At 37.8% G+C, this 25,280-nt stretch overlaps 1 protein-coding gene across 1 annotated transcript in view; it reads left to right on the forward strand.

Moving 5' to 3' along the window:
* PREP (prolyl endopeptidase) overlaps window positions 1–25,280 on the forward strand; it is a 111,775-nt gene that overhangs the window by 53,024 nt on the left and 33,471 nt on the right. Inside the window, exons 8-10 of the mRNA XM_062572694.1 lie at window positions 5,292–5,483; window positions 15,118–15,315; window positions 19,706–19,809. Coding sequence (XP_062428678.1) covers window positions 5,292–5,483; window positions 15,118–15,315; window positions 19,706–19,809 — 494 coding nt within the window. The remainder of the gene's footprint in view (window positions 1–5,291; window positions 5,484–15,117; window positions 15,316–19,705; window positions 19,810–25,280) is intronic.

The raw sequence follows: 25,280 nt of genomic DNA on the forward strand, positions 1-25,280 counted from the left end.
AGTGTTCAGTGGCTCTGGTGTTGAAGTTAAGGGATTTTGGACTACAGATGCCGCTTCTCGATGGCTTTCCTAAAAGACAGATGTTTTCAGAGGGCTGCTGGTTAAACCTGCAAATCTTTATCAAGATCCTCTTCTGCACTTCCCCCATTCCTTTCTTTTAAAGACAACTGGATTGACTGCATGTTTCAGTTTGGTTTTCACCCTGCACTCCTTTTGTCTGGGGTTATCTTCAAATTATAGATTTTTCTTGCTTCAAAATACCATACAAACAAGCACTATGTGAATTCAAAAGCTGAAAATGTTTTTGTTTCTTGCAGCTTGTCAAATTACTAATATTAAATATGGTTTTTATTCATTTTCACTCTGTATGACCATTTTTTTTAATTACAAGTTTAGATAAAAAGTTGTGCGGTTTGGAGAATTTTTTTTTAATCTTTATTCATAACTCCTTGAGGTACTGTTCTTTCTGTTACTGAAAGGCTGTTTGTTCTGAGTTTGAGACTGAAGTAAGACTCCTTCATCTGCCTTTCAATCAGGGTTAGCAATCTCTCGTTCCTGGGCCTTCTTGCCCTTTTTTCCGAACTTTTTCAGAGGTGAGAAGGTTTGCCTGAGCTGTTATGGGTATCCATAGTCCATTCCTTGTTTCAGAGACTCTGTAGTCCCTCTTGTTTTAATAACTGAGTATGTGGCGACCACATGATGGGATACACCTACTTGCTTTGGATCATGTATCTGATCAGCAAGATAATGTCCATCCAGTCATATGATGCAATGTGTATATGTACTTCTGGCCATTTTAAAAGAATGAGTGTGCTGGTCCCATGATGAGTTTCCAGTCGTATGACAGAGAACTGACCGCAGGTCACAGCCCTTAATAGGTCCACATCCTAGCCCAGACTTTGTGTCAGAGTACCACAGCTCCCAGTCATCTGTTTTTGTCATGTGCCTGTGCATTGATCTTTCTCTGTGCTAAGGCATAAGGTATTTTCATAGGTCACTTTATATGAAAATAATGTTTTAGGCCTTTTATTATTCTTTTAGTCTATTCCGAACCTCTATTTTTTGCATCTTGCCTAGCTCTGAGGGAGCTATCTGCAATTCATCCCCGTAGAACCTTTTTCAGGTGCCTTGTTATGTGTTTCCTTAGCCATTACACATTTCAGTAATGAGTTTACTTTTTTGACTACAGATATTTACTGATATCTCACTGACTTTCTCAGGTCCCTTCATGAATTGGTGTGTGTGACTCAGGAGGCTTTATGTTCTTCCATCTAGATTTGTGTGTAGTCATCTTTCTTTTTTCTTTCAGTAGCTATTATAATGTGGTATCCTTCATGATCAAGCACACTTTCCCATATCTCACTGCATGTTAGAGTGCTTTTCTGGTTACCTCTGATCACTGGAAAATCCTCTTCTGCTGATACTTATTAACAGCTCTCCACCAAGCTCATTCAGCTCCTCCAAGAGTGTGCCCCGGGATTCTCTAGAGAATATGCTGTAGGGAAGTGAGCACTGTTAAGGCTCTCTGTTCTTTCTCTTCAATGTTATGGCTCTAAGGCTGTCCAAACTTATGAGTATTTATCTAATTACTAAGGGATCAGACTGAATTCAAGCCAGGTGAAGGCTTCACACAGGTTTTTCACAGTACAGAGTAGTCACACGTGTAAACAAAAGATTTGCATGAAGGACTAGAAGTTATACTTAATATATTTGCTCTGAGACAGACTTACTGTAGGCATTCCTGATACTTACATTGTCAAAGAGTCTGTCTTTCTGTGTGCACATCAGATTGTGTTCATTCAAGCAAGCTACTCTCCTTGTGAAATGCGCTGTCTTTAATTAAAAAAGAAAAAGAGTCTTGCACATTCTCCTGGGCTTCTTGGGTACTGGAGGGAGCAGTTTGGTGAAAGAGCCAGACTAAGCAGGTGCTGCCCTGAAAAAGAAAGATCTCCCTTCCATTCTCTGATGTGCTCAGATTCCATAGCACTGTCTCTTCTTTTTGAGTCAGCATCTTCCCTCCCCTGACCATCAGGTTAGGTGATTGTACTCACTAATTTGGCAGAAAACAAACTATGCAATAGAGAGACTAGTTCTGTGCTGGATTCGCTAGTCTAATCAGCTTTGCTATGCACTCAGACAAATGCTAGACCAAGCATGAAGGTGATGGAGGAGGAGGAAGGAGAAATAAGGAGGTGCAGGTTTGCTGCATTCAAGCTTGTTTTATGGCTCATTGCTAGGGAAAAAAGTGTTCCAGCTTCTGTCTGTTAATCTCTTTCTCTGCCTTGTGCACATGTTGGCACTCATCTTCCCTAGCAGTGAGCTGGTTCAGGGAATGAAACAGATTTTTTTTTTTTTTTTTGGGGGGGGGGGGGGAGGGGGAACACAATTTTCTAGTCATTTAATTCCGTGGAACAGCTCAGCTCAGTGAGCAGAAGAGAAGCAGCAGGCTAGGAATAATGGGAGGAAGAAGGGCAACACTCTTTGGTGATGATGAGCTACTAGATCAGCTCAGCTGCATGGCCAGACTGCTCCCCAGGGTTGCAATTCCCTGCTAGCCTAGGCCAGTCTGCTAGAGATACGTTGACCTGCCCGCTCCTTGTGCTAGCACCGGCATGACCTGGTAATAAACAGGCTGAAAAAGCTCAATCAGCTAATAACTGCTATAGCCCCTACCACCAATACCAGCTTAATTATGAGGCATATCAGCATCATGAACTGACTCTGCTGGTCACCAAGTTGTTAGTCATGGCCCAAAGGAGAGAGCAAAATTGAATAATCCAGGGCAATGCTGGAATATCCCTTTCAATCACAGACCCCAACTCAATTAGCTGAAACCAGCCCTGAAGACACATTCTTGCAAAGGGTTTCTTCCTCTTATTGAAAAACAATAGCAAATAATCTCTACAGTAACAAATGTTACTGTCCCTTTCAGCTGTTTGTAATTGCCTTGTTATTGGCTCTTGACTTAGACCAGATACTGAAGTAATTAACTACTTCAGTGGGACAACAGTTTTGATATAATTCATCTGCAATATTTGTCTTCCAAGGACTATATAATACCCACTTTTAAGATGATGAATGCTCTTGATTTTCATAATAATAACTTAGTGTATCCCTGTAGAATATCAGCTCTCTCACTGTTTACTGACTGCTCATTTGGGAGTGGATGAATGGGTACTAATGCAGAAATGTAAATCACTGATGTAACATCATTGTCTTTTTTCGCTGCAGAATCCAACGCTTTTTGTCATTGTGCAGGCTACAGCTATTGTGCCCATTTACCGTAAAGAGGGTTTTTAAATCAATGGTCTTGGGATTCCTTTTTATGAGGTCTCATTCTTCCTTAGTAGAATGGTTTCACTCTATCAAATATTAAAATATGAACATTCTAATGCTGTTATGGTATTACTGCAATTAGATTTTTATTTACCAAAACACTTAAGCATGTGATTTGGGACCTCAAAACAGTTTCACTGCTCTGTATCAGGCTTCACTGTAGGCTATTTTTTCTTTGTTTTACTGGGCATCAAGACAGTTTGAGCCATAGAGTACCACAATAACGCAGCTATTTTTGTAAGATAAAGAGTGGAATATGCAACATTAGAAGCTGGAAATTTTGAGCAGCTTGAGAGACCTAGCAGGATTTGTCCTCAGGAAATCTCTTAAGAAGACCAGAACTTCGGATTTTAGTGAAAATCAAGATTCCATACAAAATCAGTTCTCACAAACAGGATACTAACTTCAAGGGATTGTCTGGAAATTTTGTATTGTGAAGTATAGAAAGTAGAATTTAATTGGCTAATCTATTACTTTGCATGAAGAGACAGGGAATTTTTCCTTAAACCAAAATGGAAATTAAGAGATACGAGCCTTATGAATGTACTAGGCCTGGCTAGACTAACTTATTAGATTTAATGGATTTAAAATGACCTTAGCCATCTCACTGCTTCCTCAATTATTCTTTTTTTTCTTTTTTTTTAACCTACAGCAATTACAGCCCAGCTATGATCTACTTCCATTATTCTGCTCAGTTTTTAGTGTTATAAAATAAGCTGATGTGTTGTTTTATAAAAGCAAGCATTATGTTATAAAGTCTCATAAGCAAACTATGCACAGTTTATTGATTTCTATTTAAAAGCAGAGACCCAACCTTTAGTTTCAGGAAAGAGGCAGAGGGTAGACTGTTATTTCAAATATAAAAGCTGTAATTTCTTATATTAGTTATGATTTTGATTTTTTAGCGAGCTAATATGTAATACTTACAGTGAGTTTGGTTGATGGTTGGGTTGTAGATACAGGCATATCACATATCTAGTTTAGCCCTACATCTTTTTCTACTAGCCTCTAAATCTGTTGCAAAACAGTAAATTGTGAATAAAAACTTCTGGAGTCTTTCCATCCCCACTCTAGGTTCAGTCAGTATTAGCCAATTTGTGTTTGAGAGAGAAGTACGCTTCTGTTATTGAGTGAAACGTTCTAGAAAGTTCTTAGAGAAACTGGAATTTCTTACTTCACAAGTCTTCTTTGGTGGTGACAAACTTCTGTAGAATCACCCTTTGGGGATGTTGTTTCTGAATTAACAAGTAACTCCTGATATTGAAGTTAATAGTACTCATCAGATGGCATCATTTCTGTTCTGTGGGAAGATTTGGGTTTTCAGGGAAAATGGAAGATGTTTCACTTAAGGAAAACGTAGCTGTCTCTTGCAGAAATGAAAAATCCAAAAGATTTTCTTTTATAAGTGAACATTAAGTTAAAAAAAAAAAAAAGGGAAATAAATAACGTTGAGCTTGAAAGCTGTAGTGAGGAGTCTTTTGGCTCAGCTGCGACTCCCCATTCCAAGAAATCTGTAGGAAAACTGGGGAATTGGGAGCTTGATTGCCAAAAGCCTTGTGCACTTGGCATTGTTGGCTCTGAGGCAGTCAGGGTGGCGGAAGTGCCCGTGTAGCAAATATCTGAGCTTTCCAGCAGCCCTTCAGAAATGCTGGAGAAAAGCTAAGCCTAGTTCTGTAAGTGTCCTGCTTGTATTTCATTAGAAATTCCTCAAAACCGTTATAATTCCATGCCAGTAAATTGACATTTTTCCACTGCAGCCTATTCAGTTGAAAAATTTCTCACCAACTCTACTGCTTAAGTATATATTCAGGTCTTTTGCATAGTTACAGCTCTTCTGGTCACCACAGTTAGAGAAAGAGCCTACAACAGTTGTCAGGAAAACCTTGCTCTCAAGCATTAAAATGTTTTGTATCAGGAGATAAGGAATTCATGTTATGATGTGTTTGATTTGACAGGAATTCTTCAATGGGTGAAGCTGATAGACAACTTTGAAGCTGAGTATGAATATGTCACCAATGAAGGAACAGTGTTCACTTTCAAGACAAACCGCCATGCTCCAAATTACCGGTTAATCAACATTGACTTCAGTGACCCAGAGGAATCTAAATGGAAAGTTCTCGTCCCTGAACATGAAAGAGATGTTCTAGGTAAGGTTATATCTGAAAGATATTTTCTCCCCTTCACCCGGATCAATTCAGTCTTCAGTCTGTTGAATGTCTTGCACAGGCTTTCTTAGTTCTTCCTTATATTTCAAATGTTTGAGACTTGACATGCATGTCCTGTGATTAAAAGACTAACCTGAGACTTGAGAAATACAGGTTTAATTTCCATAGCTTGCTCTCTCATCCTGTGTGGCCTTCATAAAGTTGCTTAATCTTGTTTTAACTCTATGTTTGTAGGAAATGAGGGGAAAGTATTTTCCTGCTTCATGTCAGTGCTATGAATGTTTGCCAGACACTCAGGGATTACAGCAAGTGAGGCTTTACAAGCAGAAGCAAGGAAAAGAGCAAGCCTGGCAATAGTGCAGCACACTGCAAACATGGAGATCAGAGTTTGAGACAGGTTTGTCCATCATTCCTGGGATTAGAGGAACAGATAGCTCTTAAAAGCCTCAGGAAAGTCCAAGAACATGGAATTCTCTAGTCGTGGAAGCAAATTCAGAACATAAATCCTTGATTTTGAGCTAATTAAAACAAAGATGTGTTGTGATAAGTTTCCTGAATTAAGACTTAGCTTTAGGTCAGTTTTAGGATTTTTTTTTTTAATACTATCATTTTGGGAAAAAAAGTCTATTAAAACTTAACTATTTGACATAATTTCATGTATTATAGAAGAACCTCCCCTGAGGTATTTTTTGTACGAGTATTTGACAGATCATTTGTATATACTTGTGTACTGTATCCACCATCCAGTGTAAGATACGATTGTGATTTATCTGACTAGCATAATTGTAGCTATTCAAAAAGACTGTGCATTTCTTTTTCACTAATCCATCTTTGTACAGATACGCTCATTCATTGTTTGCTGCTTCTCCTGTGAAGAGCTTCTCTTTAGAAGGAATAGAGTTCTATATATGTGTCTGTATATATAAAATAACTTCTCTGTCTCTTCCCCACTAATACAAATCTGTTTGGCTACTATTTCAAATTCCTCTTGAGATCTCACTTTCCAAGACACAAAAAGATTCTTAAGAGTACATTTCTCTGCATTTTTCAGTGTATCTTGCATCACCTGTGCCACAACCTAGACCAGGTCAGTCCCCAGTATGACACAAGCGAAGAGCAAAGCTATTATACAGTGCCTGATAGGTCCTGCAGCTGCCCCAAAGCCAGCTGACCAGATCCTGTACCAGGTAACAGATGAGTGAGGAAGAATGAGGGGTTTCTGGAGCATGCCCAAAACTCTAGTGATACTGGAACATCTGTACTCTTGAGTGTTTTAAGACTTTTAGTGACCACAAAAACATCAAACAAAGCTTGATGAGAAACAAGTCTTTATCCTGAGATTGTGAACTCTTTGAATCAGGAACTATCTGTATCTTGAATGAATTACCTTCTCAGTCCTAGGCAGTGAGTAGTAGTTGTGAAAACTTGCTTCCAAATCTAATTTCTGATAGTGTACAAATTTGCTAACTATCTGCCGTGTTTAAGTTACTAGGAGCAGCATTATACAATGTGGGACTGAGCTGAAGAATTGACTTAGAGATGGAGTGTGTCCAAACGGAATGGCACAGAAATGTGTAAATTTTTTTCTCTCTTGCTTTATTAATGTGAAATATGTTTACCACATGAGAATTTGCTTGGGATGTGGTCTAGCCAACCAAAGGAGCTTTGGGCACTGGCCATATAGGCACTGGCTATATATTTCTTGTCTTTAAGAAAAAAGCTACCTCTGCTCTTCACTAAATTGTGATATTTAACTCTATTTTATTTTCATTCTGAAATCAAAGTCATGGTGAGTTAATGTTTGTGCACATGTAAGAAACTTTTTAATGCATAAAAGCGCTCCTTTAATGGATTGCACATGACAGTCTTAACTGTACAAGCATAACAAGAACTACAATTAGAGAATCAGAAGTTCAGATGAATGCACTTACTGAGGGCAGTGGCCTTTAGAATATAAACACAACAGACACTCAGCTCTTACATACTTGAAGTCAAATATAATCTGTTATATCAGACCATCAGACTGACATTCAAGTGTCTGTTTTATATCATCAAGATTTTACTGTATATGAATGTGAAGCCAGAGTAGGCAATCATACTTCTCTCCTTAGCTTTTTAGCTTGATTATGTTAAAGAATCAGGTTAAATGAACAAGTGAAAGTGTCTCCGTAGAAGATTAATACTAAGTAAATCTGAGCATCAATGCTAATGTAAAGTAAGTTTCAATAGTTTAGTTGCTTTTTTGTGTCAGATACTTGCAACTTAAAGTTGTATTCACAGCGCTAAGGGAAGAGGGTTTTATCATGCTCGGTAGGTTGTAGCTCTGAATGAAATAATAAAACACTAGTTTGCACTTGATGAAGTCAGACGCCTTCATTCCTGAAGAGGAGACTTTCTCAGTGAAAGAAGGCAGACCAGCCATTATGTCACCTTGTTTTAATCTTTCCAAGATTTGGTTTGGAAAGACATAATTATAGCAGAAGGCAGTTAATAATTCATTGTCTTGAAAGCCTTGCAGTCAAGTGAATTTGACTTTTTGTGATACAGAGATGACAATGTAATGAATCGCCTTCTGCAAAAGCTATGACTGCAATGATTCAAAAGTTAAATGAGTATTGCTTCTTGTCCAGATGTAGTTAGCTGTATTTAGAATTGCTTTATAAACACTAGAGTCAGTGCTCTATGTCACAAAGGTTTCTTTGTCCTTTAACTGGAATACACAGATACTCAGCTCAAAAGTCAGCTACTCTTACATGATCTGCTTGTTAGCCATAACTCTTTTTTTTTTGTATGTATTATCTTGGATTCAATTTTATAAAACTGCCACCACATACACATAGGAATAGAATTTATTTATGAGTCAAGATTAATAATTAGGAAATTCAGTGTCCGTTAATAGCAAAAGGATAAATTCTCAGGAAGTGTGCAATAGCACAGCTAATGCGGTGTAACCAAGTACTAAACAGACACATGTGCCTAGAAAGCGATGTGCATGTAATTTGGCTTCACAGAGTCTTCAGAATATTCTTTTTGTTACTGGCTTTGACTGTTTTGTTTTCAAAACTGTTTAGATATAAACTAATCTAGGGAAAAAAAACCCAAACGTATTCCTACAGTGAGGTTGTAAGCACACCTCATCTTAAAGCTCAAGGTGTAAAGAGCTGTTCTTTTCTGATCTCACTTTGAACCAGGCTCCCACATACGCTAAACAAAGTTAAGGTTTACATAGTTCTCAGCATGGACTTTACACAGAGTTGAGATAAATTTAGATCTCATCTGTGAGCTGAAGGGGAAGAAATAAATGATAGCTATTTTAAACAAAAGAAATTTAAGTAAGGGCATCAGGACATTTTGGTGTGTGATGAGACTCATTTTCTCCCCTCTGGAGTTTGTTTATAAACTGTTACTTTTAATTTTCAGAGAGCCTGAAGTATAACCGTAGGAGAGATTCATGTTTAACATTGAACTGGTGGTTTAAATGGCAGCATAACTGCAGTTAGGTGTGCTGAATTAGTTAAAAGGCATCTATAAGATTTAAATGTACCTCAATCATTGTGGACACTGGGACCCTAATCCTCAGGCACAGGACAAACCTACTGTCTTTAGAAAGTTAAATAATTTTGAGAGATGCATTCTGGATCACCACAGTCTGCTTGGCTGAGGTGCACAGAGGGGTGACTGGTGTCAGATGTGTGGTGTGAGAATGGTCTCAACAGAGTTTGGAAGATACAGTATGCTGATACCTCTGAAGCGGGGCAACTTGGAAGCAGCAGTTATATTCAGCCCTCTGAGTATGATATTGAAAAGTAGAATGAGTCTGTTGAATAAGTCTCTTGAGTAAGGAGCTACCCAAAGCACTAAGAAATAAGCAGTAATCCTGAATGTACCAGAGTTGAGGTAAGTGACCTTGAACTCCTTGAATCTCTTTTAACCATTTAAAAAGCAGGGGCAGCGCTAGCAGCATACCGTGCCTTGGAAACACCTTCATGCCTAAGCTCAGTGGGTGTAAAGTGCTTCTTTTCCATAAGCTAGAATGTGCTATCCAAGTGCAAAATAGTGTTTCTTCTTCATATTTCTAACCTGCTAATTCATAAATACTTAAGACTTTGGGGAAGGGGGCTATTGCAATGAAGTTGCCATTGTACTCCAGCAACATAACAAAAACTTCTAACTGCATTTCTACAAATGTAAACTCTCAAGCCAGATTTGGGGACACTGTCGTGTCCACACCTATCTAAAGAGCAGCACAAAGTAAAAAAAAAAAAAAAAAAAAAAAGTCACAGCCATTTTATTTAATTCCTATGAATATAGGTTACACTAGAAAACGTAGTGTGGAGACAAGATACCAAACACCCATAATCATCAAACATACTCTGAAATAGGTAGAGTTATCTTTTGGCACTGTAACAAAGCCAGGAGAAAAAATCTGGAAGCAAGAGCACAAAACTGTTGATCTTGAATGACAATGATGTGTATGGGTGTGAGTAGTCTTTCGTGTTTATCTCAGTTGTCAGGAGACTTGTGCACTCCATTATCCTGTCTTGTCTTTAATAATAGCCATAGCTTTACATAATGAGGAGTTTTCCTTTCAAAGTTGGTAAATGAAGGTTGCAGGAATGTTCTGAGGAACAGTTGTATAAACTTCTGCTTGTAGCCCTTAGAAATTACCCTGTGCAGACAGCTAGCACCGAAGTCTAATAGAGATGAGGAAATTGGCTGCAATGCAAAGGATCAGATTGGTAAACTTGTACTGTGAAATATATAAAATTGGAAAATAGCTTAGCTGCTGTTTCCTAGCTATGAAAAGCATCCTTGGAGGCCTGGTCAAGCCAGATACAGTTCATCACTAGGGAAGAGGATGTTGTCCAGATGTATGCCCCTGACTGAAAGTTTTATTCTGCTCCTTCTCATAGGGGTTTATGGCTATGTTCACTGAGTTTACTGTGGAAAACCTGTGTCAGAAAACAGATGATTAAAGCCTGTTCTGCTGATTACTTAAAGAAACATTATTCCTAGTGTTTGTGGCTTCAGAAGAGCTTTGCCCTCCACTCTCTCTCTCACTTTTATGTCTCATAATATGAGAAGGTGGGGTATAAAATCGTTGGCTTACTAAAATCAGATGGAGTTTTGCCTTTAACATGGCAGGCTGTCACCGAGGATAGTGTCAAGAAAGGGCACATGTCTTTTCATGTGTTGTTGTGACAGCTTGTCAGCTTGTACTCAACATTTCAGGATGACTAATATTTTATTCTGTAAATTGCTAATGCTTGCAGATTTACCAATAACTAGCCTTGAGTTGTGATTATGGGTCATTCTAAGTGAGATCAGCATGCACACCTGTTAATCTGCAGAGATACTGAACTTCACGGTTGCTGTCTGTGATGACCAAAAAAACTGCTAAATGACCTTCCAGGTCTATCTTTCAGCTGAAGCTTTGATACTCCATTAAGATGTATTAATTGTTTGTTGAGTAAGACGCATGAGCACATTGTACAGGAAGTAACTTGGCTGTTTCTTCTGAAGAATTAAAACTATGTAGTTTTTCTGTTTAGCCTGACATGGTTTTTTGCTCCATCAGCATTTCATCCTGACCACGTCAGAGTATGTTTTGTCGAGTTGGACGCTTGGTATGCTGTAGCTATTGCTGCAAAACGAAAGTTCAGCACAGGCTTATGTAGTTGAGGTTATTGGCACAGATATTTGTTGTGAGGATTCTACCTCCTTGTCCTGAAACTATTAAATGGTTAATAGCAGCATTGTGGGAACAGAGTTAGTGGCATGCCTTTGCTAGTAGTGAAAGTTGTTAAAGTAAAATGTCTTTTGGAAAGTAGTAGTAGATGAATTTATGACAGATTTAACTAGACCATTTCTCCAGGAGAGAACTGAGCTCAGTTTCCTAGGCATTGTTAAGAATGCCACTTACTGAAAAATTGTGTCCACCTAACCTAGTCATGTAGGTGATCACTGTCATCTTCAGTACCAGAGGGTAATTCTTCTCACCTGCTTTCAGTACTTACCAGTGTCTCCAAATGCATCCATGACTCTGCCTGAGCCAAGAGGGTAGGTTGGAATAGGCAGCTTTACATGTTTATTGTTAGTAAAATGAATCCCTTGCCAGCTGTGTATTGCAAATAGGTATGAATGTGCTGGAGAACGATCGATGAGTGTAGGTGTACCTGAGCATAAGAGAGAGAGAGAGAAAAAAAAAAAAAAGTGGGATTCACTGCACTGTTTTTATTATGTTTGTTTTATCTGGAAATAAATTGACCCTATATAATGGAAAAGTCTCAGATGGTTAGGTCCTTTTTAAAAATAATGATCTGCAAAATTGAGAAGAAACAACTCAGAGGGCAAGTCACAGTATCCTAGAACAGGGTATTCAAAATAATGAATTTCATCAGAGGTGCTTATTTCCGCCCATTCATAGATTCATAGAATAAGAAAGGTTGGAAGGGACCTCTGGAGATCATCTAGTCCAATCTCCCCGCTCAGCAGGGTCACCTAGAGCATGTTAGACAGGGTTGCATCCAGACGGGCCTTGAAGATCTCCAGAGAAGGAGACTCCACAACCTCTCTGGCAACCTGTGCCAGTGCTCCCTCACGTTCAGGCGGAACTTCCTGTGCTTCAGTTTGTGCCCATTGCCTCTTGTCCTGTCACATGGGACAACTGAAAAGAGTTTGTCCCCGTCCCCCTGATACCCTCCCTTCAGGTACTTATACACATTGATAAGATCCCCCCTCAGTCTTCTCTTCCCCAGGCTAAAGAGGCCCAGCTTGTCTATAAAGGGTGGCTGCAGTGAATATGCTAGGGTTAATTTTTAGCTATGTAAAGGTAGGTGGCTTCAAGCTGACTTGAGGCTTCCAAGCATACAATCTAAAAGTTCCTTGGAAGTACAGAGGCATGTGGGATGCTTTCTTCAAAGCATGTGCAAAACCAAGGAGGCTAATTGCTAATGCAGCCAACTCAACAGTACATCCAATTCTCAGAGCAGAGCTTGGGAGTGACAGAAACTTGTAACTTGCAGTCAAAAAGTATCCCTAGTTTATATTTTAGCATTGTTTTAGCTTGTGTGTATGTAGGTGCTGGTTCTTAAAATATATATATTTTTTTTCCTGTTTCCTTTAGATTTTTTGGGGGGAGGGGAGGGGGAGGTGGGTCATGTTTGTTTTTAGGCTCCATTACTGTATGTTTTGGAGGCAGTTAACAATGGACCAGAACCAGTTACAACACAGGTATGCCATAGGAGCTTTACTCCTAAACCTCGTAGGCAGTTTTAAAAACATTTCCCATTGTCTTTTCATCTGTTATGTCCACCTTGCTGAGAGCATCTGATTTGTAAGCCAAAGGAGTAATGAAGAGTTAATATTGCTGCTTCTTAAGCAAGTTCTTCAGTAGCAGGAAGATTCCCTAAATAAGCCAGAAGCCTTGCCTGAACAATTGAACCTGTTTTAAGAAAACAGTAATATATACTTCAACTTTCAGTGAAAGGGTCCACTAAATAGAATGCCTTATCAAGTCAACAGTGAGTAATTAAAGTTCATCACAACTTAATTTTAAAGTAAAGATTTCTTGAGATTTCTTTTTTTTGCTAGATAGAACTCCAGATTATATATAATTTTGAAGTTATTCTGAGAGAATCTACTTGCCATTTAGTAAAACTTCAGGTGTTAGAAAATTTTAAATATAAAATTGGAGGTTTTAGTTAGATATTACTGAGAATACAAACTGAGTTCATGTAAACTCATTCTTACTGCAAAACAGTTCTGCAGGCAGAAATGGTGTGTTACTCTGCTGTTATTTTCTTACTCATATTTCTTGTTAGTAAACTAATTATACATGTGTGAATGTTAGCAGATTTGTACAACAACAATGTGATAAATACTTTTAAACTACTGCATAGTCTGCTAGTATGTATAGCCAGGAATGAGTCTGTATTTCAAAATATGTAATTGGATATAGCAATTAAGCTTAGGAAGTTTATTTTGTTCTCTAGCCTCACTTAAGAGATTTTAGTCACTCCAGAGCTAAAATTACATAGCAATTGCTAATCTATAAACACTGTTGTGTTGTACTGTATTTTATTATTTCAGGTCATGTCTTCATGGTTGAAAATTCAATTAGTGTGGTACTCTAGGGCTTTGGTTTGAAAATTCCCAGACTTAGGCTAGAAGTACATGAGGGAGTTGGAAAGTCTGAAGAAAAATGATTTCAGACTAATGTTCAATTTCCCTGGTCCTTCAGGAACAAGCTGAAAGGAAGTTAGACTCTAACAGAGCTATTAGGATTCAAAGGTCCTTGAGCTCCAGGGAGTCATGACAGACCTGAACTGTGTATGGAAGAGAGACTGTTACAGAAGCTAAGCTTTACAGAGTAATGAGTTTTGACCTACAATTCAGAAAAAGCTTGTTATCCTTAATGGTGGTGGCACATGATGTATTTTTGAATTTTTGTTTTTGAAACTGAATGCACCAAGATGTTTTTTTTTTTTTGTAAGATTGTACAGTACAACTCTTTGAACTTGGATTGTTTGGTTTTATAAGGCTTTGGGGAAACTGGAAAGAATTGTTAAAATATGAACAATATAAAATAGTGTAAAACTGAAATTCAGTCAGTTTTGCTTTGCTTCTGTTTTATTTTCTGTGTTTTTCCTCTGGTATTGGGATTTTGAACTCCCTAAGTCACAGCTCTACTTTGGCATTACAGTGTGTCCCAGTCAGTCCTATCTGGTTTTCTTGCTCACTTGATTCTCTCAGTGTTTTTTGCTTCTAGTAGGTAAGAGAAGACTTTTTCCAAGAGTGGTACCTTGCCTGTTACCCACTTTCCAGTCTGACTTGTCAAGGGATAAGTGGCTCATTTGTGGTTGAAAAAGGAAAAGAGTCTCTATACTTCACCTAGTCCTACAGACAAAAAAAAGTGTCCTTCCCTCCTCCTCCTCCTCCTTGTTTTTCTTCACTTTTAACCTCATATTTTGTCTATTTGTATTTGATTTGCAAATTAATAACTGAGAAGATGCTGAAATACTTCTGTTTCAAAGTAGGAAAACCACTTTCTTAAATGACAGAAATTCCAAGAGGGAAGAGGAGGTTTCAATCTTCTTCCTGTATGGATGATTAAATACAATCCAAAATTAAATAAGAGTGGATTTGTCATGAGGTTACTAAGGGTCTAAAGCCAATGGCACAGGGGTACTCTAAACCAAGAAGGAATACATCACCTGATATATTCTGGAAAAATTTTAACCCTGAAGAGTTTATTCACTTCACAGGATAAAGGGATGGGACTGAAGGAGGTATTTGATAGATTCACAGGGATTTTTATAGAAATTGCCAGCCCAGACCTTTTTCCTCTTTTTGTTTTTTTTCCATGTGTTCATATTTTCCAAAATACAACTACTGCATGCCCAAAGAATATCAGAATATCAGAGAATTACTTTGGGATTCATTTTTTGTTTCTGAAGGCAAGTGTCTTTTCAAGCTTTAAGAATTAAATTAGGTAGCTCTCAGAAGGGTTCATGCACATACTTACGGGTCCTAAAGACCTTTAGAGTCAGCTTATATCTGATTTTTTTTTCAACGTATTTTCTATGGCTTTGTTTTTCTCTTCCACTCTCTGCAGAATGGGTTGCTTGTGTGAGGTCCAACTTCCTGGTTTTATGCTATCTGCATGATGTGAAGAATGTCCTGCAACTTCATGATCTAGCTACCGGTGCACATCTTAAGACTTTTCCATTAGAAGTTGGCAGTATTGTGGGATACAGTGGCCAGAAGAAGGATACCGAAATATTCTATCAGTTTACTTCCTTTTTATCTCCAGGTAAGACTGTTTTTTTTCCCTTAGATATTGTGCCTATTTCCTGGGGATCTGCTTTCTGTTTAGTAGGCATTAGGTATGTTTAAGACGCAGATAAAATGCTTCCCTTCCCCCCCATGTAGTGAGTAATGATTGTGCACTTCAAAATATGCCAGCAGAGAAATTCTTGATCCCTGAAGCCTAGCAGCATGTTAATATTTGAAAGATCTACATTCAGAAATTACTCAAAACTAGCTTTTACTAGAGAGGGAGTTCTAGCATTTACATAGCTCTTGCTTCATACAGCAAAATTTTACAAATTTTACTGTAGATTGTGCTTATGTTAAATGTAATTCAAGATTGCTGCCATGAAAGCAGTCATCATCTGAAAAAGCAGGTGAGTGGTCTAGCTAGTGAATCTTTTCTAAGGCTACTCTTCAAATCCTATCATTGTCCCAAACCAAAGTTTCCTCTTTCTATCAATTACGTAAACCAGTTGTTTTAGTTGGATCTAAGGAAACTTGCAAATTTGTTAAAGCGCCTGCTGGCTTTAGGAATGACAATTTGAGCTGTATCTTACTAACAGCAATGAACAGCCAACTAGAAAGGGCTCATTCCAAAAAGGTCTGCAGATATATTTCTCAATGTAATCTGGAGTAAGCCACCCATGGTCAGTTGAAGAGAAAACTGAAGGTCTCAAGAGGTCAAAGCAAAGTAAGTAAATATGAACAGTTGTCAAAGTAGCACAATATAGTGTAGTTAAATATGTCTTGTTTTACTGAGCTTAATATGCAGATTCTAATTACAAGGAAGGAAGGGGGAGAACTAAAATCCATTATGAGAAAGGAATATATCCTAAAGGTCATTCTCATTGGTTAAAATTAGCATTGACCTGTATTGAGAGTTTCCTTCATCAGAGTGATCTTCATTCCCGTAGCAAGATATTCCATATCTCTGAAGTGGTCTCAAGTCAGCAGATGGAGAGCTTAGAACTAGGCTTGCAAATGAGCTGTGCAATTTTGGTGTAATGAGAAGTTTGACTTACATATGGAACAGACCAAAAATGTAACACTCCACCAGTTCAGAACTGCCTCCCTTAAAACTGTGGGAAACAGAGTATAAATCTTGTTTTCTCTTTATTTTTCGTTTCAAAATGAGATGCTGAGACTTTTTTGGGGGCATAAAGAGTTCTATAAAAGGACCTTAGAAGATTGTTGCGTGCTCTGTATCTTGCAACTTTTGATGAGTTCCCCTTCTGTCCTGTGAGACTAGTTTGAGAGTTGTTCCCTGATGCTGTGATGCCAGGTCTGTAGGAGAAGCAAAATGTATTAACACTTTGAACATTTTCAGAAGATTTGTGCAACTGAAACTGATTACCTCCTATAGGTGGAGAAAATACAACTTATGTTTGTAGCATCTTGTAGCTGTTTAATAGGAGCCTTCTAAGTTATATTGAATGGTCAACGTGTTTGTCACTCCATTTTCAGAAGAGCCAAAAATATGAAAAGAGCACATTGTATATTGTGCATTGAAAGACACTGAAACAACAGAAACAACAGTGTACTGAAGAAGGTTGTTCAAAAATAACACAGAAAGTATAAAACTGTAAATGAGGGGATGAGATATTCACAAAGTTAGCTTTAGGCTGGGGAGGCTTGTGAATTGTCATTTGACTTGTGAATTACTGCTTGAATTGCTACAATTATTGTGAATTATTATGATTTTTGTCACAGTTTTGAAGAACATTAATAAAAGCCACAAAAATTTTCCCCCCAATAACTTTGTGATTTATTTCAGTCTCATTACAGCATTCTTGCTATCAGTGATGTTTTCTGCTGTTGGATTACTGTAAGAATCCACCTTGTACAATTGTACAAGTCAAGAGCTTGTCCAAAGAGCTACATAAAATACATGTAGCAGACCAAAAAATGTTCCAGGATTTTGAATAGGAAAAGAGTTTCTGTACAACTGTCAAGTTAGTATATGACAAGAAAATATGTAATCTACTTCACTTTTTTTTTTCTTTTCTTTTTTCTTTATGCCCCAAACAATCCATCTGTTCTGTGTGTACTCTCAAGGGTAGCTGATGCAGGACAGGACCCAGAGTCTTGAATCTTTTCTAGTCCTGTCAGTGTTTGTGAATGATGAGATGATCAAAAATTTTGGAAACCAGAACCAGTGTATGGTTTCTGCTCTGTTTCAGACGGATTATAAGACTATGTATTAGTTCTGGTAGATTTGGTGGTTTTGCTTGAAAGGGTTGTGTCAAGCTATTGAAAGTCCAAGTTTCAGACTTAGCAGATAAGAAGTATGAGGACTTTACCGTTATTATCTTACCACTTCCTAAACCAGAAGTATGATGTCTTCTGTTTCCAGTTCCTTTTTTAAACAAACTTCTAAATAGCATTCAGATCATGACAGTCAACTGGAGAGGAGTTTGAGCACACTCTTATTGTTGCTTCTATCTCTAACTTCACCCCAACCTTTAATGATTCAGGTATTTCACTTGTCACATCCCACCTCCTGGGCTGGAAGGCATCAGCTCTCCAGACAGCCAGCATGACTGCTGTCAGTGCCCACTGATTGCTTAGGCAGATTCTTTTTTTCCCCTTTCCCTCCATATGCTTAACATCTACTGAGAGCTCACTATGGCATAGCTGCGTTAATAGGGGACAAAAGGGCCTGGGATCTAGAAAAAAAGGAAGGGAAGAAAATAAGGTAGAAAGTATGGGAACAAGGAAAGAATGAGGGCAGCTGACCAGAGAGATATTTTTTTTAGGTAGGTATGTGGATATTTTTTAAGGTGTATGAACCTTCTATCTGCCGTATCAGAATAATGAGACAAAAGCTGTCAGGCTGATCCTTGATTAGACTAAATCTCCCTACATTGCTGTCATAGTACAGTATAATTTGCATGTGTATTAAATTGCGGTATTTTTTCCTGAGAAACAGAAATAGATGTAACGTATTAGTCTTTAATACTTGTAATAATACTGATAGTAAAATATATGTGAAATAATGAATAAAGCACTTACAAAACCTTAGACTTCGATGCCATAAAAATTATTTTTGGTATCCTCTGAAACATGGCCATTCCCACTGGCCACTCCTACCAGCCACCTAGGTGAGCACTCTGGAGTATTGCATTTATTTAGCACCCAGCAAAAGGGTGCAGGTCCTAACATTACTATAGTTCTGGGTATGAAGTGCCATATAGTTAAAAAAAAAATAGCAAAAAAGAAGATGCAGCACAAGGGGTTCAGTTTAACGTTACTGAAAGGTTATATTGCTCAGCTCCTCAAATGCAGTCCATGACTGTGCTTGTGTTTAACTGTGGGCTTTCCTGCTGTGAAGGTGTTCTGCCTGCTTTGTGTGTAATGTTCACGAAAGCTTTGGTGGCCATACATATGTAAAATAACTGCACTGCCTGAGACTTCGTGCAGTGTTTTAGTCTGTGCTTTCACATCACTTTCTGGATGCTAATCTTCTAGGGAGACACTGCTTTAATACTTGTTTGTACCTGTCATCCTGTGTTAGGTTTGCTATTCACTTTATGTGACAAATATAATAAAGGGAAAAAATTCCCAGCAGATTAGAGTAGTCCTGCTTTTATTCCTCCATTAATTCACCATTATGGAAAAGGCTTTTAGCAGTTATTAGGAGCGTTGGTTTTCATCTTGTGTTCCCTTGCCAATCTGTATCTTTGATTTTGCACAGTCCATAAAAGTGATTTAGTAAGGTAATCTGTTTGTATCAGGTATGTTTCGTGTATGTTTGAAGCAGAAAAACAAAGATTAATTAATACTGATTAGTTTTACAAATTATATTTTTAGCTCTACTATATCTGTGAATGTGTATTTTGTGATATTTTAACGGGTCTGCAAATACAGTGATAATTACAGTTTCTTTCCTCAAGGAAACTATAAGGCACATACTCAAGTTTTACCAGGATTGAATTACAGGAAAGAAGACTATAGTCTAAAAGAAAAATTCTGTTTGGCTAATTAATTCTTCTTGGGCAGTTGTACAAGTGCATAGTATCTAGACTGCTACTTTCTTTGCTGTTCTGTCTCTCTTGAAACCTGAGGAAAAAAAAAGTAAAGCCTATGAGTTTAAACTATTTATACACATAAATTTTCTCACGTGTGCAGTCCTTTGAAAAAAAAAATAAGGCTAACTCAAACAAGTGACCTGCTTTCAGATTTGCAGGATCGAGATGTAAAATAAATCATACAAGACCAAATTCTGTTCAGCCATATAGGTAACCTGTGTTAACTGAAAGAATTTACCAGGAGCAACTGTTTTTAATCCTGCTGAGTTACCTTTGCCATTCATTCTTCCATCACAGTGTCTAACCCAGTGTCCTTTTAATAATGCACGTACACTAAGTTGACAAACTTGCTCTCTCATTTAGGTATTATATATCACTGTGATCTGACCAAAGAGGAATTGGAGCCAAGAGTTTTCCGGGAGGTGACTGTGAAAGGGTTTGATCCTTCTGTTTACCAGACAATTCAGGTAATAAATATAATTTTTTGTCTTACTTATTCACTTACACAAGAGGTTAATAAAACTGCACTTGGCTAATGGTGGGAATTTCTTGATTAGCTGCTGGGTTGAGGTCCTTAGCAGGGAGTGTAAAGCTCTGAAGGAATTCTACCAATTTTTGTTAGAGATTGGGAGATAGCCAGCAGGTTCAATCCTCCATCTTCTTATGAGGCTTTGCAACTGTTTTGCTTTCTAATTTTTTCCCATGCTGTGATAGTCTTTGTCTTTACTGGATTAACATCAAGTTGCTGCTTTTCCATATGGTAATGCATTAGTTCCATCAGGGCAACTTGCCACGGCTCCACTAGGCAAGTGTGTAGTAGGGCAAGGCTGAAGAAGCAATGGAGAAATAGAGAATATTAGATGTTTAAACCATTTTGGACAGGGCACTAGGATCCTCAGCACAAGTCATTTCATTTTATTGATCTGCTACTGTTCTGCTTGTGCAATACCCAGTACCACAGGGATGAGATCCCAGGGATACTGATGCAGTACTTAATGAATAGTAGTTTTGAACTGCATTACTGTTCTGATGTAATTGTCTCTTAAGGTTTGGATGATTGATTTGAGACTCCTTGAATAAAAAAAAAAAAGAAAAAAATATCCTCTGTGGCGTGGTTTCATGAAAAGCAGGTCTTGTCAAATATACCTGCTACCTCTTGAGACGGCAAGATTGCATGGTTGCTTTATAAAACCATCAGAGGCTCAGATTTTCTAAAAGGCTATTTTTGCCTTGATGTGACAAAGACATCTTGATTTAGAAGTTTGCATAAGTAGACTTAAAATGATAGACATAGATGGACTACAAACTGACTCTGTCAGAACTCAGCATGGGGAAGACTAAGAGGAGACATTTGCAGACAACAGCTTTGACACAATCACCAATATCATAGCTAAAAGGATTGTGCAAAATATACATAAGAAGTAGATTTTGCCACTTATCAGGGGCTTACCAAAGCTTTGTTAGGATAGTGCACCCTGTTCTGGACTTCAAAGAAAATATGGAACATTGAGAGAGAGTTAATAGAATTTTCTTGAAATAATTAGAGGTCTGGAAAATAGCCATTGTACTGTGAGGCTTAACATATTTAATCCCTCCAATTTATAAAAAAAAATGAGGTTGATTTGATTATTGATTGATATTGATTAAATATAGGATTTGCATCTCTAGAATAAGAGTAAAGGTGGTATAGAAGATTTTCTTTTTCTATAGACCAAGGTATAACAAAATCTAGTTGCCTAGAAATGGAACTTAAGTAAGCATAGCCTTTAAACAAGATGAAATCATGTAGGAGAAAGGATAGTTAAGCATGGTAACACCGTGACTTGGAGTCTTTAAAGGAAAGATGGGGTTTCTCTTAATTTAAATTTAGCATCTGGCATATACACAGGATATAGATTCTGTAAAAGCAAAAAGAAGATACTGTCTCTGTGCACAGCGTTGTTGTAAACAGCCTCATCTGCTTGTCACTGCATCTGCAGACAGTAAGATGAATTATGTAGGGGACAGTTTGCTAAAAATATTCTCACAGAGATTGTGTTGTTACGGCCTCACTCAAATTTATTGCAGAGACTTCCACAGGATAACTTTAGAGGATAGTGAGGTGAAAAAGAGCAAGAAAAAAGCATTCTTTTTATGAAATAACATAATTTGATTATAATGCTGCTATCAAGTTCAGAGGGATAGTGATGGAACACAAATACCTATGTAATTCAAAAGAATTTAAAAGAGGTTGCCATAACTTAGAGAAAATGCATTTTTCTAGTAAATCATATATTTTATGAAATATCTGTCTGGATAATTACCATATTATTTTACATTTATATCAGTTACCTTCTAAATTAATGCAAAGTGGAACAGTAATACAAATAATTTCAAGGAGGAAGCGCACTACGCTATACCCATGGAAGCATTCATTCTCTTGAATTACTGACAGAGCTTCACCCTGGGTTGTAATGGAGTGGAAGTCAATATAACTGCTTTATGACTTTCCCCTTATTCCCTCCAGCTCTGTGCCAGCTTTAGGGAAATGTGACTGGTGTAGTTATCCTGGGACCTGTGTTCATAAAGAGCACTCTTGGATTGCTACCCATTTGTTTTTGCCTTGGATCATCCAAAAACTGAGAGTCTTTGCCCATTGCTTTTATCACAAATTATCTCAGTGTGGAATACTCTTGGAAATTAGTTTCCCGTATCATTCTGGTCCATGGAGCAGTTTCCACTGCTCAGTTTCCACTGAGCTGTGAAAGAGATTGGTTGCTAAAGCCAGGCCTGCGACTGCCTGGTCACCTCCATAGTAACCTGCCAGGTAGTAGCCTGCTGATGCTGACTCCCGTCCTCACAAGCATTTGTGGCATCCCACGTGGACAAAGGCTGATGCTTCTGCTAAAGCTAATCTTACCCTTCAAGGGAAAGGGAGGTAGCAGCAGCTCATGAAAGCAATTTATGCATGTCTGTCAACCTAGATGATAGCCTTGCATAGCCATTTCAAAACTTACATAACCATTTCAGGCAATTGTAAAAGAAGCTCAAAATTAAGAACACAGGAAAAATATTGAGGACAGGCAAAGACTGTTAGCTACAAGAGAATAAATAACACTGTGGAATTTATTTCATGATTTTAGTTTCCATTAGAATTACTAAATGATAAAGAGAAATGTTGTTGCCTCTGTTCGGATCAATGTCCTTAATGAAAGGCACACACCTCCACCCCCGGGGTCTTCCTTTGTTCTCATATAGTTGAAAAAATATACATTAAGCCTGACAGTCTTCCAAGCTTTGCCTGAATAGCATATATGAAATTTTAATGAGTTGTTGTTCTCTAGCAGTCTTTGAACATAGCTGAGAGGACTTGAACTGAAGTATGAGGTATCATGTGTATATGAAGCTTAAGTAGTGACAATTGGAAAATGCCACAGTGCCTGTTTTTTGCTCTTTTGGATCCAATTTAAAGCATTCTGGAGACTCCTTGCTGTGTAAATATGGACCAGTGATAAGTTTTACTGCAGTATATAAATTTATAGTACCTGAGAGTATGTTCTTACCCTTTGGTAAAGTAAGAACAGATAGCCAACCCATTTTGCACTGAAGAGTGAGCTTTTTCAAAGTGCCTGACATTTACATTAGGGTAAGAGCATGCCCGTAGGTTGTTGGCTTTGACTACCTGACACACTGCAAGTTCACAGCCTAACTTACTGTGCAGTAGTTTGTGCCTCTGCCCTTACCTTAAAAAAAAACTGTCAATGTGACCTTCATGAAAAATCAAGACCGTTTAAAATGCTTGCCACGCATCAAGAATTTATCATGGCTACTTTTGCTAAATGATATATTAAAGTGTGTTAATAACTTCTCGATACAAAATGCTTTCTTAGATTTGGCTTTGTTTCTCTGCACACTTTCTTCCTTTACAATGGCAGACTTTATCAGAAAGCAGCCTAAATCCATGATTTTTTCTACAGAAAAAAATCCAGTTGTAGGAAACTATAAACAAGACTTTCCACCAGGTGATCAATGCATAAATAACTCAACTGCTACTTTAAATAAAAAGCCTTTATTTTATCTTTATAAACTTGCCAACTAAGCTCTTACATGCCTCTCCATATTTGCACCTCACAGTGGCACTTAATCATAGATAAACAGACTTCTGTCCTGGCTCAGAACTCACCTACTTTTATGCTGGTATGCAGGATTGCAGCATTGAAATTGCTACAATTAAAATATTGTTTGGCTCCTTTTGCCATTCTTTGAATACCTTCCAGTACTGTCCTTAAAATAGTTTGAGATGAACCAAAAATAGGTGTAGCTATTGGCAGATGCACTTGGGGTTAGTTCTTGCAAAAGAACTGTAAAATTCATGGCACGACTTAGTTCGATTTAAAAGCAGTTGCTGGTTTAGATACTGTCACAGAGATGAAAGAAGGACAAGTGTTAAAAAAGATACTCATTTTCTTAGGCCTGGTATTAATTGCCTCCTCTTTCTTTTGGAAAAAAGTATTTATAGGGGAAGTAATTTTCATATGTAATTTATTATTTTATTGTTCAGCCTTTCACCCCCATCCTCAACCTCTTACAGCACTGATTTTGTATTATGAGTCATTAATAAGGGAAAATTAGCCTACAGTCATTCTAATCCCTAACAGAATTTTACACTATAGAGTTTGGCACAATTGTTAATCTGTGTTTCAGGAAAATACAACACCAAGGAAAGATGAGTCAGGCTTGAGATTGATTGGCAGAGCTGTGGGAAAAGCTTGTGCACAGCACCTGCCCACACTATTGCTGGATCTTGCTATTGCTATTAGTGTGCCATTTAATGAGCCTGAAATTCATTCGTTGAAATAAAATAAAATAGAGAGCAGCATGGAAAATTTGTGTCCTGTGGAAGTTGTAGCAAGTTGGACCTGCCAAAACTTGACTTTATCACTGTTTATTCAGTGTGGATATAGAGATGATCTTACTCTTACTTCTTTCCCTTAACTAAATGTATGTGAGTAAGTTACTGAAGTTTGGGGAGAATTTCAGTACCTCAATTATTTCAGTTTAGAAAAAACATTCTCAATATCATAGAAGAAAGGCTTTTACTTTTTACATTCATTGTGTTCAGAGACAATTTTTTCCTTTTCCTAAGGCAGAAGTTGTTTTGGCATCCTTTTCTTCCCTCTTCTGAGAATCAAACACAGCCAAAAGGGAGTTGACTTTTGAGGAGTTGAACTTTCTTGCTTCTAATACTATTTTGAATCCTGCATCGATCTAGTGGGACAGAGAGGGTAGAATTAATACTTGGGTGAAACAAGTTGCTTATTGTTGTTTCTATTTTCTTCATCTTATTTCATTGTGGTTTTGTGTTGCGGTGAGGAAGAAAAATAAGATATACTGGGGGAAAGGGAGCAAATATGAAGAAACTTATCAATTCTAGTGCTTGCCACAGTGTGGCAGACAACTGCCCTCTTCCAGGGGAAATCAGACCTTTTAGCTGCTTCAGTTTCCATCACAGCTTCCAGGGAGAACACCAGAGTCTTCACCTCTGATCTCTGCCAGTGTTTTAACAATGATGGTGTTTCTGGCACCAAGAAGACTGTCATAATCTGGAGGACATCAGCAAAATAATATCAACAACTGTGGTACTACTGGTTTTATGCCTATATGATTTTAGCTTCTTACACTCCTAAAACAATCGGTGCAAATACTACTTTAATCTGCCATTACCTTTTCTAGTTGTGGATCAGTGGAAAAATACTAAATGCAAATGGGGTCCCCTAGTTTTAAGGCCCTATATTTCTTTAAAACCAAGAGACTGTGTATTAGAAATGATATATATTTACAGCGACAATACACTTCGTTTTAAGAGGGAAAGTGTCAGTATGAAAGACTGTACACCTAGAAGAGTATCTCTGAACAAATGAAAAATTCCCTACAATGACCTTACACACTCTTGCACTTT

This window comes from Rhea pennata, chromosome 3, assembly GCF_028389875.1.
Source record: "Rhea pennata isolate bPtePen1 chromosome 3, bPtePen1.pri, whole genome shotgun sequence".
Taxonomy (NCBI): domain Eukaryota; kingdom Metazoa; phylum Chordata; class Aves; order Rheiformes; family Rheidae; genus Rhea; species Rhea pennata.